The sequence below is a fragment of the Lissotriton vulgaris genome, chromosome 11, assembly GCF_964263255.1.
Source record: "Lissotriton vulgaris chromosome 11, aLisVul1.2, whole genome shotgun sequence".
NCBI lineage: Eukaryota > Metazoa > Chordata > Amphibia > Caudata > Salamandridae > Lissotriton > Lissotriton vulgaris.
Window position 1 is genome coordinate 775131479 of NC_141699.1, and position 17696 is coordinate 775149174.

General features: G+C 39.4%; 1 protein-coding gene across 1 annotated transcript in view; it reads left to right on the top strand.

Moving 5' to 3' along the window:
• CCDC195 (coiled-coil domain containing 195) overlaps positions 1-10985 on the top strand; it is a 60826-nt gene extending 49841 nt beyond the window's left edge. The window contains exon 3 of the mRNA XM_086944857.1: positions 10353-10985. Coding sequence (XP_086800983.1) covers positions 10353-10476 — 124 coding nt within the window. The 3' untranslated portion in view covers positions 10477-10985. The remainder of the gene's footprint in view (positions 1-10352) is intronic.
• The last annotated feature ends 6711 nt before the right edge of the window (positions 10986-17696 follow it).

Sequence of the window (17696 nt, forward strand, 5' to 3'; positions counted from 1 at the left end):
ATGCCAAAAAAGGATGTATGACGATTCAACGCAAACAAGCCCAACGCACACCATTACATCGCATTCCTCACGTCGCACACACCATTACATCGCACGCATTCACCACGCAAACCATTACATCAGACTCTCCATTCACACGCATGCAAATTACTTTTTGATCGCACACTACGACCACGCATCCAATCACACCGCAAAAATATTCCTTACGGCCTCAAAGTTTCTTCCATGCTGTTGTGATCGCCAGTTTAGCTGTTCCTAAGAAGAGCCATAACACACTGTGATTAGATCCTGTTTGGTATTTTAAAGAAGAGTCTTGAAGGCCTAGCATGGCGTAGTCAGGGGAGTCTGGAAGTGGATATCCTAACATGTCTTTGATCTAGGTCAAAATCCCAGCCCAAAATGGCCTTATCGTGGGGCAACCCCACCATAAGTCACAAAAGTCGCCCAATATTCCACAGCCTCTCCGACATAGATCTGATGTATTGGGGAAAAGTCTAGAGTACATTTTTGAAGGCAGTCCTGCCCAAGGGGGCTTTCAGGTAGGGCTGAGGATCTGCAGCCTCGTGTGATTGAAGCAAGCTTGGAACACCTAAATAGTTTATACAAACAAATATGTGGTTTTGGTGGTATAGAGACAAAATATCGACTCCAAAATATCGACTGGACATAATATCGAGTTTTAAATATAGACTGGACAAAATATCGACTGGACATAATATCGACTACAAAAATATCGTTTTTCAGGTAAGTGAAGTAATATCGACTGTATAAAATATAGATAGCAAAAATATCGATTTTTTAATAATATATAATATTTTATAGTGTATTTTTATGTAATAATATGTGTGAATAGTGTGTATTAATGTTATAAAATATTTTATTACATGAATTTTGTTTTGTTAATAATTGCGTAATGTAATTCTGTAGCGGGTTGTGGGTTTATAGGGGAATAGGGTGGGAAGTAATTTAATAATAATTAATTAATTAATATATGTGTGTTAATATTTTTAATTAATAATTAATTGATAATTAATTAATATTAATGAGTTAATTAATTAATATAATTTTGAATATATTTTGTATTAGTAAACAATTGTTAATTAATTAATTGTAATTAGTTAATTACATTAATTAGAGTACATTTTTAATATATATAATTTTGTGTTATTTTTAAGTAATTAATTTTCAAATAATAATATTAATTATTAAAATAATTACACCTAATGTTCTAATATATTTATTTTATTGTTATTGTTAATTAATAATTAATTGGTAATTAAGTAATATTGTTAAATTTAGGGTAAAGGAGCATTGTTAGGGTTCAGGGTCAGTTTTCAGTTCATGGGTAAAGGGGTATTTTTAGGGTTCAGGGTCAGTTTTCAGTTCATGGGTAAAGGGGTATTTTTAGGGTTCAGGGTCAGTTTTCAGTTCATGGGTAAAGGGGTATTTTTAGGGTTCAGGGTCAGTTTTCAGTTCATGGGTAAAGGGGTATTTTCAGGGTTCAGGGTCAGTTTTCAGTTCATGGGTAAAGGGGTATTTTTAGGGTTCAGGGTCAGTTTTCAGTTCATGGGTAAAGGGGTATTTTTAGGGTTCAGGGTCAGTTTTCAGTTTTTGGGTAAAGGGGCATTTTTAGGGTTCAGGGTCAGTTTTCGGTTTTTGGGTAAAGGGGTAATTTTAGGGTTCAGGGTTAGTTTTGGGTTTTTGGGTAAAGGGGTATTTTTAGGGTTCAGGGTCGACAAATAAGATTTAAAAAAAATATTTTTATTATTTTCATTTATTATTTAATTATTATAATTTAATTTAAGTCGTTTTAAGTATATTTTAGTAATTAAAATTTAATATTAATTTAATTTAACACTGTTTTTAATAAAGTCGATATTTTTTACATCTATATTTTTGTTAACGATATTTTGTACTCGATATTTTTGTACTTACCTGTTTGTAGATACAAACTCGATATTTTGACTGTCGATATTTTGTCCACGATATTTTGGCAAGTCGATATTTTGTCTGTCGATATTATTTCAGTGATCCGGTTTTGGTGTAAGGATAATACATTTGCAGAGATTATACAGTATCATACATACAAATACACACTGTGATCACATCGAAAGAGAAGTAATAATCTTCAAAAAGTATTGTTGTACTTCAAGGGGAAAGAGAACAGCACAACAAATATCAAAATATAAAAGGATTGAACAGACAGTGAATGCAATTATGTACGTATGGATTGCCTCAAGAAGATCTGGAAAAGAGTTAATATAATAGAGGTTACAAGAACATGACTGACCCAACAATCTTGGTAGAATTCAGAAAAGTGTGTTTGTTTCTAATATCACCCAAGAAAATGCCTACCGCGTGTGAGAAAGGTTCTTTGACAGTATTTGTGTTCTCGTTTATGTCCCCAACATCAGATTTAAGAAAGTAGGCAGGTAAATGAGAATTCAATAAAAGAAGCTCACATTTAAAAATTTCTGAGAAATTTAATTATCCGGAGGAAGAGTGGCACAATAAAAAATATAGAGGATACTGAGTCGATACTCATTTTTTTAATAGCCCACATTTTTTTTTTCCCAGGTGTGGAATCAGATAATGAAACATTGAGAAATTTGTTAAAAAGCTCTATAAGACACAGGCAGTTTGATTTTTGAGAAATGTATGTGGTCATGGCTGGAGGTTTTCCTAAGACTGGTTATCACCACAATGCATAAAAAAACAAATGTATGATACTTTATAAAACGGTGAACAAAATGTTAACCTCACATTAAAGCAATTGTTTTGGTTTTTTATATGACCTATTTTACAGTTAATACACATATGGAATGAAATATTAATAAATAAATAATCCAGTATTTGTGAAGCACAGCAAATTACCCGTGAGGGTCTCAAGGCGCTGAATTGTAGGCACCCAGAGATTAAGTGATGTGCCCAGAATCACAGGATGTTGACACTCCTGCGACACTAAAACCTGGTTGTCACCGGCTCCGAAGTCAGGAGCTCCTCTTACGCCACATCCTCTCCTCTCTTAAGCGCAGTAAACTATTTTTCGTGCTTAAACTGGAGACCCAATAATGTGTGAACCAATTTATTATACTATATGAAAAGGGAGGTTGCCACATAGAAAACACCTATTGGTTTTTATGGTTACAGTGCTACCATGAGACAAGTTCATAATCACTGTACCATTCAGATGATGTATGCTAATAGCTATTTGGAAATGAAACCCCAGATTCTAACCATGTTTTTGAAATGTTTTACCCACAGAGGGCGAGATGTCATTATTTAGAATTGCTTGTGTTTTCATGATTTGCAACATGCAACACTGCAAACGTGAAAACATCTAGATGATAAAAACATGTGAAGGCAGACGCAATATCACACAGCAGAGGGAGTTTGTTACGGAATTTTTATCCGGTTCTGGAACATTATGAATGTTGGCAGCAACAAACACCTTCCAAAACTTAGAGACCATGATGGAGAATTTGGTTCCATGTAGACCTTTTTTTTACAATCAGGAGTTGCTGATCTTCTAGCCATTGGCTTTATGTAAGAAGATGCAGTCTGATTTTATTTCCTGATAGGCAGAGGCAAAGCTTTCCAGACACTTATAAGTCAGACAAAGGACCTCTAAGGAAATTGTTCATAGCACAGGAAGCCAATGTAATGAATGTCTTGAAAAGGAGCTAGGACCTCTTCCCTTCAGTCTGCCTACCATCCTCAATACAACTTCTACACATTCAGCAACAGTTGGATTTCATGTGCTGAAATCCAATAAAAAAAAAACCATTTGCATAGCCCATCTTAGAGCAAAAAAGAGCTAATCAAAAACACTCACCTCCATATCTATTCTTTTGGAGGGTGCCTCAAACTTGAAGCAATGGGAGTGTCTCACAAAAGAGGACTTAACCTTTGCAGAGTGTGTAGGTTCCTCTTTTAAGGAATGTTGCAGAATGAAACTCAAGTGTTGCATTTTAGTACACATTGTGCAAGTAGGCCTGGAGATGTTGGGAATTTGAGATGCTAGTTACTGAGACAAACCTTGATAAACAGTGCATTCGTATGCATATTGGATCAACTGCATTGGCCTCCATGTAATAGAAAAAAAAACATTTGTACAGAGCTGGACAGCCCCCACATTCAAATACTGCTTGCAAAATTTAGAGGCAAATGGTGCATTATAAGCCCACTAATTCGGGGACTATTGTTTTGTTTTGCAATCAACAGCACACAACAAATTTATGTTATTTACAATATTGAATGCTAAAGCAGAAAAGAACACTCTAGCTGAAAGGGGCGAGCCTGGCTCATCGCTGTAGAACATATAAAAGTTTAATCTGACCTCCATGGTATCCTTGAGTTCCAGCTTTCATCAAATATTCTTGGTTTTGATATGCCTTTGTAGTCGCATGACTTTCAATGGATGCTACCCATAATAATAAATGTTGTCTGCAGAGACTTACTGGCAGAGTAATGGATCATTCGAACCTGCAATCCGCGAATTTGCATCCCCAGAGCTAAAGTCCAGATTTGCAGTTATTTGAGTAGAACCCTGAGCTTCCACTGAGAAATGATGAATTACCAGCTGCTTCAGTTATTCCGGGCCTGATTTGTGGGGTAGTTCTCCATTCCACACCACAGTCTACCAAAAGACTTCTGCAGGTTTGAATGTCTGAGAGCTTCAGTGTTTGGCAGTCTCCATAATTCTGAAGGGCCCAGTAAATCCCATTACCTGACACATTTTGGAATAAATGGGCCACTCATAATGAGGAATAAATTGTACCGACCTGTAGGGGGCACCAAAGCAAACGGCTGGAATTCAGACAAAATACCAATAAGCATTGACAGCAGCAGATTATTAAAGAGTAATATACTTCTGTCTAAGTATTTGTCAATACAGTTAAAGAATGAATCTACTGCAACTTGTCTGTAAATTTTACATGTTTTTAAAGATGGCAGAGTAAGGGAGTTTCAGGGTATTCTGTTTTTAGGCAAAGAGGTAATGAAAAAAATGTCTTGGAGGTTCAATTCTGAGTACTACGCTAGGAAGGTCTAGCAGAAATAATGGTATATACACGGAACTGACTTCTTAACAAAAAAGTAATGAGATATTATTGAAAAAAAGTTTTTGGACAAACCGGATTAATCACATTGTAAGAAAGTCTGCGCTGCAGTGTTTTATAATATTATCATCATAATGTGTTTATTGTATTAACCTCAGTTATAACAGTACAATCACAGTCAGTTACGTTTGTAGACTGTACTGGGTATACATTTAAAAAAATAAGATTGATACGATATTATAGTGCAAAGCATCACAAGCAAATGGTGCTTTTTATCGTGTGCCTTCTGACACAAACCTTTGGGTTGAGAGAAACCAACACATGGCATGGAAGAACATGTCAGGCCTTAAATATTTCTCAAACTACTCTGCCAACTGTTTCAATGCAATTGAACTCTTTCTGGACATTACGGTGGACCAAGACCCCCTTGTGTAACATGAGCAGACTGCTATTACCCTAAAGACATTACCTATATTAAGGAATGAAACACATCAGCTAGCCTAAGCAGTGGTCCTTTTATGACCCAAAGATAATAAAAGACTTCTCAACAATAATCTATTATGCCTTGAAGCTTCATTTTGATATTTCTATGTCGAATTGATAGAATATAGTTACTTTGTGTTCCAAGAGGACACTTTCCATGCTTTTGTTTATGCTGAGTATATCCCTAAAACATGCTATAAAGTTCTTCTCATGTGGATTAGGTGAAAGGAAAATCCAGAAGAGCACAGGCTAAGTGTGATACTGTCTGAATATAGAATTAACAGCTAGCCCTATTTTCATAGGAACTACAGTAGCTTCTGGGCTTAAAATAAAAAGAGCCCGGAGATAACCTTCCTCATTCACTGTTAGGGAAATGTTGGGGGTTTAGCCACATAAATTAACACCATCACTGGAAGAGTAAATCACCATGGCTTGTTAGGGGTTCAGATGCAAGACAACTGAATTGCCACCAGATGTTCATTTATCCCTATTTCAGCAATTAATAGACTGTTTATATAACAATTTGGATGGGTTAATCATGATATTGCAAACCGGCCTAACACCTAATGTCCAAAAAGACTGAAAAGCATATCCTATTTAATGCCTACCCATACATTTCAAATGACTTTAACTGGATTGATTTTCCAGGATTGTTAGAAATCGGGTCTCTAGTTGGCAGTACTTGGCACCCTGTCCAAGTAGGGACCCTCACTCTAGTCAAGGCAAGCAAGTTGCACACTAAGAATAACCCGTGCTCACCCCCTTGGTAGCTTGGCCAGAGCAGTCCGGCTTATTCTCAGAGGCAATGTGTAAAGTATTTGTACACACACATACAGTCACACATTGAAAATGCCACAAAAGTTCTCCACACCAGTTTAGGAAAATACCCAATATTTAACTGAGTGAAACAAGACCAAACAGCAAAAATCCAGCATACGCATGTCAAGAAAGGAATTTTTAAAGATTAAATCAAAGTATAGCTTTTTAGAAAACAATGGATCTAATGGGAAACTCTAGTCCCTCTTGACATCGACAACTCCACAAAGTCAATCCAAGGGACCAGGTACTGGATTTGGCACCACTTGGCAAGTAGTTCTTTCAGCAGAGAAGCCCAAGTACTACAAGTGAAGTCTGTGATGGCCCAAGACTTACAACAGGAGGCAAGCTCAACTAAAGCCGTTGGAGAAACTTCAGAAAGTAGGATTTAGAGATCAAAGTCCAATCCTCTCACTCCCAGGACAGAAGCAAATGGCCAATACAGCAAATCAAACAGGAAAGTGGCAGTCCCCCCTGGTAGCACAACAGCTCTTCTTCCTGGCAGAATGTTCTCACTCCTGAAGTGTTGTGACTGTATGGTGTCAGAGGACCAGTACTTATACCCATTTTAGCTTTTAAAGTAGGGAGCCTTCAAAGAAAGATCTTTGTAACATACAAGACTCTGTCGTACCTTGTCCTTGCTCCAGACACACTACAGGGGATGGAGACTTCTTTGTGTTGGGACAGGCACAGCCCCATTCAGGTGCCAGTGTCAGCTCCTCACACCACTCAAGCTCAGGAAGGCATCAGCCTGGTGCTGGGCCATCAGATATGCAAGGAACACCTCTGCTTCCTTTGTGTGTGACTGTCTAGATTGAATTCACAAAGCCCAACTGTCATCCAACCCAGACTTTCTAAAATTGGCATTTTCAGACCTGAAATTTAAAAACCTGCTTCACTAAAAGATGTTTTTAAGTTGTAAGTCCAGAGGCACCAAACTCCAATTTGTGCTCCCAATTGGCAGATACACTTGTAATATTTTCCCAGGCAGCTCCAATGCTAACCTATGGGAGAGATAAGCCTTGCTGCAGTGAAAAATGAATTTAGTCGTTTTTCACTACCAGGACATGCAAAACTCACAGGTACATGCCCTGCCTTTGAAATACACGGCACCCTGCCTATAGGGCTACCTAGGTCCTATATTTATTTTTGCCTTACATGTAATAAAAGGGAAGGTTTGGCCTGGCAAGTGGGTGCACTTGCTAAGTCGAAATGGCGGTTTAAAACTGTACACAAACTGCCTCTTCAGTGGCAAGCCTGAGACATGTTTGCAGGGCTACTCGTGGTTGTCACAATCTGTGCTGCAGGTGCGCTAGTAGCATTTGATTTACAAGTCCTAAGCACACATGGTGCACTGTAGTAGGGACATACTAGTAAATCAAATAGGTCAATTTTGGAGAAAGCAAATACTATTACTTTTTAGACATAGAGCACTTTCCCTTTTGTACTGGCCAGCAGTGGTAAAGTGCAGAGAGTCCTAAAGCCAGAAAAAAACAAATTCAACTCACAGTCAAAAACAGGAGGTCAGAAGCATAGAGATGGGGTAACCATGCCGAAAGATGCCAGGTCTAACAAGAATCATGATCGTAGTTGTTGGCTCATCGATGACTAGATCATTGACCCTACAATTAAGAGTAATATTGTGCAGTATTTTAAGCCTCTCGAGTTCTCTCAAGCACGTGACTGTGGTAAGATGTGTGAATAATCTTATAGAGTGGCTGTGATTACCTTTATAAATAAGTTCATTTCAGTGTTGATGCGGCATGTTAGAGCAAAACAAAGTGCACATTTTGTACTATGGCAATAAATGGACAAACAAAAATATACGATTGTGAGCTTAACTGTTGACAGTTTGGCTTCATTCTTTAAATGAAAACACATGAACAGGTATATTCTTTACCTGAAAAGTGTACAAACATGAATGTTCTCAACTAATTGCCATTTATTTTCTCCAACAATGATACAAAATCAGACAGTTGATGGTCTGGGTTCTGCATGTGACTTTTGTAAGATGAAAAGGACAGTGAGCTGTCAATCATTACCCAAACAACATTTTGGATATCTTTACATCAGAAAGTAGTAAACTACATCACATGCAGCAACTTGGAGGAGTATAACAAAAGATGTTTTTTTAATCATGGCATAGAAAAGTGTTAATAAAGATTTGCTGTACTACCCAAAGACATTTTAATGTTGACTGTTAAAAAATGAAAAATATTGGGACATGTTGAAACCATAGATAAGGTAGGGTTTGTTTAGTTCATTAGCTTTCGATTCAGTTAAGTGATTTGCCCTATACTTTTTTCTTGTTTGGTAAATAAGGAATGATATATTACTTTTAAAACAATTTTTCCATGCAAATATTTTTCTGAACAAATACAGGCAGGTTGGCTCTGGGGCAGGGTGCATCCAATGAGAAGAGCCCTTGGGCAGAGAGTCTTTCTACTATCCTTAATAATGACCCATACAAGAAGGTCACAGATTTGAACACATAGGGTCCCATTATGATGTCGGGCGGATTGCCCCCGCCAGGCTGGCGGTAGCCACCGCCGGCCTGACGGGGGCAATACGCCCGACATCAACACCAGAATACCGTCCAACGCTTTTCTGCCCCGGTCGCATTGCGGCCGGGGAGGAAAAGGAATAATATGGTGGCGGTGTCTATCAGACACCGCCAGCCATATTATGATAGGCATTTTTCAATGCCTTTCCGTGGCGGCAGGCATGCAGACTTCACTCTGGGGGCCCCCTGCGGGCCCCCAGAGTGAAGGAGAGTAGGGGGGTGCACACGGGGGGTACCTGTGGTACCCCCCTGCATTTGCATAATCAAAGTGGCAGGCACCCCGCTGTGCCTGCTGCTTTGATTATGCAAATGCTAAAGTGCTTTTTAAGCATTGTGGCGGGCGGTGCTGAGAGCACCACCCTCCACAATGCTTAACATGCAGGATGTGTCCGCCACTGTGGCGGGCACATCCTAATACCCCCCACGGGACCCCCGCCCTTATGGCAGGTGTCCCTATTACCACGAGGATGGCGGGCAGGCAAAGTCCGCCCACCATCCTAATGACCCCCGTAGTACGGAATTCACTAAGAAAGTAGGAAAAGTCAGGTAGATATCCATGCATAAGTCTGCATGTACTTTTACTACTTTCTGGAATGCACAAACTTTCCTAAGGGTAGGCCTGGAAAGCTGCTCCAGGCACATATTTGTAGGTGTGCTTCTAGGAAATTCATGTGACATTCATGTGACATTTCCAGCAGGATCCTATTCCAGCTGTGCTGTAGTTCTTCACAGGAATACCTCACAAGGGGAGAAGGATTCCCCATGCAAACACACATTTTCCATGTAGAGATACCCCTGCCCGAGATCCACACCAAATCTGAGGATGATCCATTCTCCATCCCACCTTTGAAAGAGATTTGCACCAACACTTAGCTGAAGTGAACTAAACATCTGAAATTTTCCAGGGTGAATACGGAAGGAGCGGAGTTTGTGCCTGCCAACATAGGTCCAATATTTGTGGGCTTCAAAAACTGAAAAGGCCAACTGCGAATTGTTACGACCACCTTTGCACCCACTGAGTATTTATGGGTGATGAGAAATCCTCACTTCTGTAGAAGATCCTGACACACATAATGAAGTTTATGCCTGTCAAGAATTCCTTTGTGAATCCCTGGTAGGCATAACAAAGGTACATTCGCTGTACGCTTATATTTAAAGCCGAATTTACCTTTGTGTATAGAGTCTATAGTGTGATTGAGAGCTATGTGCGATGAGTGAAATATACAAATGTCTATGTTAGGAGAGAAAGTAGTTGGAGTTGCTCGTAAACTTTATCTCTGTGAAATAACCATGAGGGCAACTGCATATCTCCAGGAAACTTCCTTATAAAATGGTCTTGCTGTTTTTGCTTCTTATTGAGGTCTTATAAGAGTTCCAAACCACCTGATTATTTTACTATACATCTCAAACGTTTTCTGTCATTTTCTTAGGGGCAATGTCAAGGCTGTCAAGTTCCTTCTTCCAGTGGAAATGGCGTCCTATTCTGAAAACCAAAAATGCCCACAAAACCAGGACATAAAACACCTGAGCACCATTATTGAGAAGGATCCATAAACTGGGATTTGTGGTAAAATTCAGAGTGTGCGTTGGACCTTGAAATACATTTGAGTGTCATGCTTCACATTGCTGCTAAAAAGGGGCTATGACAAAGCCGTGTGACTGGGATTAGCAAAACTGTTTCAGATCACTGACCTGCTCCTTAACAAGAAGACAGATGCCATTAAACACGCACCAACTCTTGTCAAAGCATTTGTCCGTCTACTGTATCGCTTGCTTCTGCAGGCTACGACTTGCATTCTCTCAGGAACCAACCAATCTGTTTTCAGCTTCGACGATCTACAGTGTCTAAAATAATTCACCTAGTCAGGAAACCGCGACTGTTTGTCCGCTGCTGAATTGTGTTCATAGCTACCTGCAATGTAAATCAGGGAAATGGTGCATCTTGTAAATGGGTGCCACAAAAAATTGTTTGTCAAGACAATTTAAACATGACTTCACTAAGTAAACATGTTTGTATATATTTAAAGGTACTGAATATTTGGTGTAAAACATAGATATATTTATTTTAGTAATTTCAATGCATGGTATAATTCTGTATGCGTTTGACAAGTGATTAAAGCTATATATGTAACAGAAGACGTGGATCTTGTGATATTTTTGCCTCTTCGTTCTTTATGTGACAGTAAGAGTCAAATATGTTACATGCAGCAAATATGTCTTGATCTTCCTCAAACTCTTTGGTGGGTTTAACATTTGTCCAGACAGATCATCATCATCAACACTATCACTTTTTGTTTGTAGAAAAGGTGAAATCCTACAAATTCAGTATTCATTTGTCACACGGTGGTGATCTCTAGAGCACCAAGGAAGAAGTACCCCATTTGCTAAATATAAAAGAAAAATGAGTAGGGCAACATATTAGATAGTCATTTGAGTAGTGGTTTATCTTGTAATATGCAATTAATTGATTTGAAAATAAATACAAGGACACATTTGTCTAATCTGGTTTAGTATGTTGTTGTTTTTTTAAATGCAAACTGAGAGGCTTTTTTTAGGTAGATTTTTTTGCGCTTGTGCACACAGCAGGAGCATCGACTACTTAACCCTTTCTGCCGTTATCTTCTGTTGTTATAGCTTTTTAGCCCATGAAGAGAATCTATTGACTTCTCACACTTCTCAAAAAACAGGATTTTATCCTTTTTTGATGAGGAAAATTGTGAGATTTGCATAATTAGTGTTACTCAAGCGTGTGGTGTGCCAATGCGCTGGCCTGTAGAACAAAACTATGATGCCAGGGGATCAATACTCGCTCTATTTGTAGCAGGAAAAACACGAATTAGTCCTACTCTCAATAACTCATAGAAAAATCAATATATCTATTTTTCAAAAACTGCCTATAACCAAGTGTAGTCCAGCACGCTCAATCAAGCAATTATTTTTGAAAGCATGTATCAAATTTATTTTTTTCATTTTTTTCTATGCTTTAAGTACTGTCTTTTCTTTTTTTATCAAACAACAAACTAATATACAAAAAATTACATAAATATATACACAAAATATATACTATACATACAGACACATATTATACATTGTAGGTCAAATCACTTGTTGGACCTTTTTTGCCCTATATTTTCACAAGAAGAGGATGCTTTGTAAGATTATAAATGACATTCCTTTAGATACAGATCACCCTTGGAACAATGGAGTGCACAAGGTGCAATACTTCCACATAAATATTTTTGTGTACTCTCTTTTGTTTATTATACCAACACTTTTTATAATTTCATCTAGGGTGTCATTGTAGAACTGTCGACGCGTTTCAGCTCTCTGACTATGGGCCTCATCAGGACATGGGCTTTCCAGGGTCCATCTATAATTTGGAAATTATATTTACATTATGTACAATCAACACAAAATTATAAAAATATCAGGGATTCACAAACAATATCAAAGATATACATTTCCTTTTTTTTCTTCGCAAGTTCCTTCTATACTATTTCATATCTTACTGTTTCACCATGTATCAATACATATACATTATTATTATTCCCATCTTTAGAGTATACAGGCATCCTGTGTTCAATTACACTAAACACCCATATGTGATTCACTCAATGAAAGTGTGTTCAAGTGACCCATAACACATGCAGTCCTTTTGAACTAAAAGTGAATAAAAACTATTATGTAGACAATTATGATGGAAGTTACTGTTTACCATCAATCTTATTTTCACGGAGGGGCACGAAGAATGGCTGAGTGAGCACCTATACGGATGCACTGTTAAGACAAACAATGCCAAACATCACTAACTCTATTCTCTCGAAATAAAAAATATGTGTTACCAAATGGGTCATGGATTTACCTAATATTATCTCCAGACTAGTCTTAGACTTAGTCGTTCTTCAGGTAAAAACTACATACACAACCGGTCTTTTGCTTCTTTTTCTTCGAGCTCTACAAAAGAAATGGAGTATATTTTCAAAGACCCAATAGATAGAATCATAAATACTCGCCCCTTAGCTGCAAAATTTACCTTCGGTTTTGGGGTAACAATTCTCTTACTCTCCTAAACCGAGTTTGCATGCCGGTATGGGATACACATACCTGTAATGCATCACTTTTAGCCGTGTCCCCTCTCTTCTCTCGTTTTTCGTTCATCCACGTCGGTCATGCGCTGGCCTGTGCTGCCCCAGGACAGATTTTCTTTGTTAGCAACTGGTGCCCCCGAAATGTCAAGACCATGGACTTTGTCCGAGTTTTCACCCACGCTGTGATTGGTGGAGCAGGGATGCTCGGCAGCATGTCCAATCATCTTGTGCCTTCCTGCATTAGCCGTATTGTAGGCTGAAAGTAAAGGCTCTGCTAATGGTCGCTTGCTGGACATAGCAATGGTGTATGTGATCAATGTGGTAGGTATGTAGGTATGTAAAAAATGCGTTGGAGTCTGAGGTTTGTGTGTGAGGTGCTGTATTTGTGTTTTCACGTCATTGTGATTGAGTTTGTGCCTCTCTTGTCCATGACTGACTGTGTGCCCGTCGTCATAGGAGTGTGTCATTGGCCCTCAACCTGGCTAACGATCTTCTCAGGTGTAATTGTGATCACTGACACCTAGCATATTGGGCCCCCCTGGTCTCTGATGTTCCACACCAATATTTTGGTCATTGCTGACTTGATGGGGAGCACTCCTTCTGCAATTGTAGTGATTCTTGTTACACAGTCGGCATTGATGGCACGATGTGTGTCCACCCCTGGCGCAGTGCTGGCCTTGTCCAACTGTTTCAGGTACTGGTATATGAGGGAACCAATGATATAATGGAACCCACCTCTTGCAAATGCTGGCATAATGGTGGTTGTTCTAGTCTTTTGGTAGACACTTATGGCACAAGTGCTCTGTTCTCTGGCATAATGCTGACCCTGGAAGTATGGTAGTAAATATTGGCATATTGTGATAATTTATGGTATGTCCGGGCTCACAATTGGCTTCAGGCTGGCTCTGGCTTAATTGTAGCAATATTCTTATATTCTGAGTATCTGCAGCATGATAATGTACATCTCCAGCACAATGCAAATTATATTTTTTCCTAATATAGCATGGGAAGCATGTTAACCAACCATGGACTAAGGCTGGCCCTTTCTTCAGGGTGGTAATGTTTAAACCGTTGTGGGCATCCAGGGATTATAAATTAGAGCCCACACTTGACCTAACATTACTGTTCATCTTTGCATATGATATGGATTCCTGGCATATGATTGTTATACATAAAAATATGAGGCAGAATATTCACATGTATGACACTATGCCATCTGACTATTTCATGAAAGTGACATGCTGATGTGTGGAGACCAGGTGTGAATACACTAAATATTAAAGGCACTGAGGAGGTCTGTCCCCCTCCTACCTCGCCGCCAAGTCATGGAACGACTTCCCCCTCCACCTATGCACCTCCCCTTCACTGGAGGACTTCAGGAAGAAGCTCAAGACCTGGTTCTCCAACCGTCATGGCCATCCGGCCGAAGAGAACCCCAGCGCCTGGAGACTCCGCCTGGGGTAATAAGTTGCACTCTGCAAGACCTATTGGTTGATTGATTAAATAAGAGAATATAAAGGTGTTTATCAAAAAATAAAGAGTTGCATTTGCTGGAAATGTTGTTCGTATATATATTTACTGATATGAAGGTTTTTTTTCATGCATCGAGTCTTCAAGAAGTGCATAGATAAGACTGACTGTATGACTTTGTCATGCAAGACAAGGAGATTAAGAAAGGTGGGAGAAGGTTGGAAAGGAGTGCTCTCTTTGGGAAGCATGGCTAGCAAGGGGCTACAAAGTGACGGAATATCGGTCAATAGAAGTCCTCTTGGGGAATTGATGCATGAAGAGGAAGCGGAAAGTCCATTCAGTGGGGTCCTGTCCCTGCATGATGAAGTAGGTCTTTAGCACTGATATTTGAGGGATAATTTATACTGAGTTGTAGTCTAGTGATGATGGAGAGTTGGTGATTGGTGGCACTTTCCGATATAGCGAATATTTCATGACTCAGAAGAAGGCATTTCTGAAACTGTAAGGTCTCTGGAACGTCAGTGGTACCTCTGCTGTATGAACCAGTATGAAATGCCCCTTTTTCTATTTATGTCCTTAAATGGCGAGTTCTGGTTAACGTTTAATGTTTCCACGATGCCCTTTCCTAGTAGATTATCAGTCATAATATATAATTTAGAATCCACCTGGAAGGTGGCAGAATGAAAAAGTGAAAGGGTGAGGAATGTGTAAATGAAAAATGATCCCATATATATTTATATATATATTTGGAAAACAATATATATTCCATGTCAAATTGCTTAGTGAGATTTTGTGATGCACATCTAATACGAATGGCTTTCAATCCAATTTTTAAGGAAGTTATGCTTAAAAATCGTCCCTTTTTCACAATTTTTTCAAAGTTATCTGGCTCTTTTTTCCCAAAAATATTCTGAAGGGAGAAAACCTCAGCCGTTCATTCTTTGCTACAACTGGGGATTGCATGATTCACTCATTTGGGACATTCATAGCAGGTATTTGCACTAGACCACTTTCAGCTTTCACCAGCGACTAAAGCAAACGCATGTGCATGTCCTTTAGAGACACCCGCCCACATAATCTAACACGTCTTTTCACCCAGAAGGGGCTCAAAGTTTATTTTAATGTCCAGGTGTGAGATATCCATCTACCGCTCACATCTCCCCCAATTGTTTTGTTGTGGTTATCCCTACCCAGTTTTTGACCTCTGCTATGTCTATGTTTTGAAAGTCAGCCAAAAGGCTCCGTGAATGCATGGGCCCAATGTGGGACTATGAACTTTTTTGCGTCGCACCCTAGAAAATCATTGCCTCAAACGAGCAGTAGCAGAGTAGACTCCGGTACCAAGCAGCAGGAATGAGCCTATAAATCCAATGGGAGGTTAAAGAGAAGAGAAGGATTCTATGAAAACTATTCAGAAGTCATTTTGGACAGATGGGAAAGTTGGCATAGTATTATGGAGCCTACTAAGCACCTTCCAAAGATATGTGGTATCACCCTTGTCAAAAGATGCCTGAACAAATGGAAAATCAAAACTGAGCACAGGATACTCGTTAGTCTTGACACCGATGCCAGTCAGATGAGAGAGAATTTATATACAGTACTAAGGTCCTGATTTATATTTCGGTGGACGGCTTACACCGACACAACAGTGATGGCTATCCCATCCACCGTAATATAAATCCCATGATATCTTAAGGGATTTATATTTCGGCAGACAGGATATCTGTCACCATTGTGACGGAGTAACCCATCCACTGAAATCTAAATTAGGCCCTAAATTGTACACCAAAAACATTGCTTCATCACATAGATAACATTACTTCCTAACAAGAAGAAAAGTTGTCATCTATGCTGGGTGCTTACTTATTAGAAAATGGATTGCAAGATGGAGGAAACTTTACAAATCCCAAAACCTGATGGAAATTTTTCAGCAGTGCTATGCTCCCCATCCCCTCCTCCTCCTCCATGACTGTATCATTGTTTTGTGCTGAGTTTATAAGACCGGAGAATACGGCATGATGGCACTGTGCGGTGCCTGTCACGTTGTGCTTTGAAATGCACTACATGTATTTTTACCATTGCGGCGGTGCTGTGCATCGCCCGCCGCAATAATAAAAATACAGGATGAGCCCACCACTGTGGCGGGCGCATTCTAATTTTCCCCACGGGGCCCCGCCCTTATGGCGGGCGGTCCCTTTCCACGATGGGATGGCGGGCGGGCAAATTCCGCCCGCCATCCTAATGAGGGCCTAAGTGTGACAGACTGTCTCTCTTATTTCCAGTGCTGAGTTTGCACTGGCAGTTGCAGTTGGTGGTCACCAGCACTCAATTTTGGGGACTCAGACTTATTTTGCATCACCATCAAACTTTAATCCAGAACAAGACAAAGACAGAAAAGTGGGAAAGAGGAAGGACGAGAAAGAAGGGAAACCAGTGACAAAGGATGAAAGCAGAGATGAAAAATAGATTATGGTGTCAGAAGAAAGGGGCACAAGGTGGAATTAAGACTAGAGAGCCTTGATATTTGGCAACCCTAACGTTCAGGATCACTGACAATGGTAAGTCTAGAAAGACTTTGGACCACTGCACTTATTCTTTTACAAATTAAACTCTGGTTAATTCGAAAACATGCAAGTATCAAAATCTGAAAATGTCTTGTCTGAGTGAAAAACGTTAGAAATTCATTGTTGTATTCTGTCACCGCCAAAAAAATAGGCTAGAAGAGATTGTTGGGATGATCTATTAAAGCCACAGCAAATGCTCCTGGGGCATTCTCATTTCTTACAAAAAGGCTTCTTAGAGCCTTTCTAAGGACTGAAAAAACTCCTGGAGCTAGTCATCCTGATCCGTTCCCGATAGCGGAACGACCTCCCCTACAATATTGTTAGACCTGTCTAACTGCTGAAAGGCGTGCACCACTTCCACAGAAGTAATGCTTGACACCTGTGTCAACTGGCTTTGAATATTCTGCTATAAAATATTATTAGCACTCATTAGATGATATCCTGCAAATTTTCATGCTCACCTGAGATGCTCAGCTTAGTTCTTTTGTCATGATACTGAGAAAGGAACTCATTTGGTGCCAATATTTGTTGCCACTTAACAAACAAAGGGCCTTATTTGAAGTTTGGTGGACCATGACCAGGGACATTCATGCAAAGCTGACCACACCTTGCACCATGTCCAATAAATGCTCATATCCAAGAATTAGGGTCT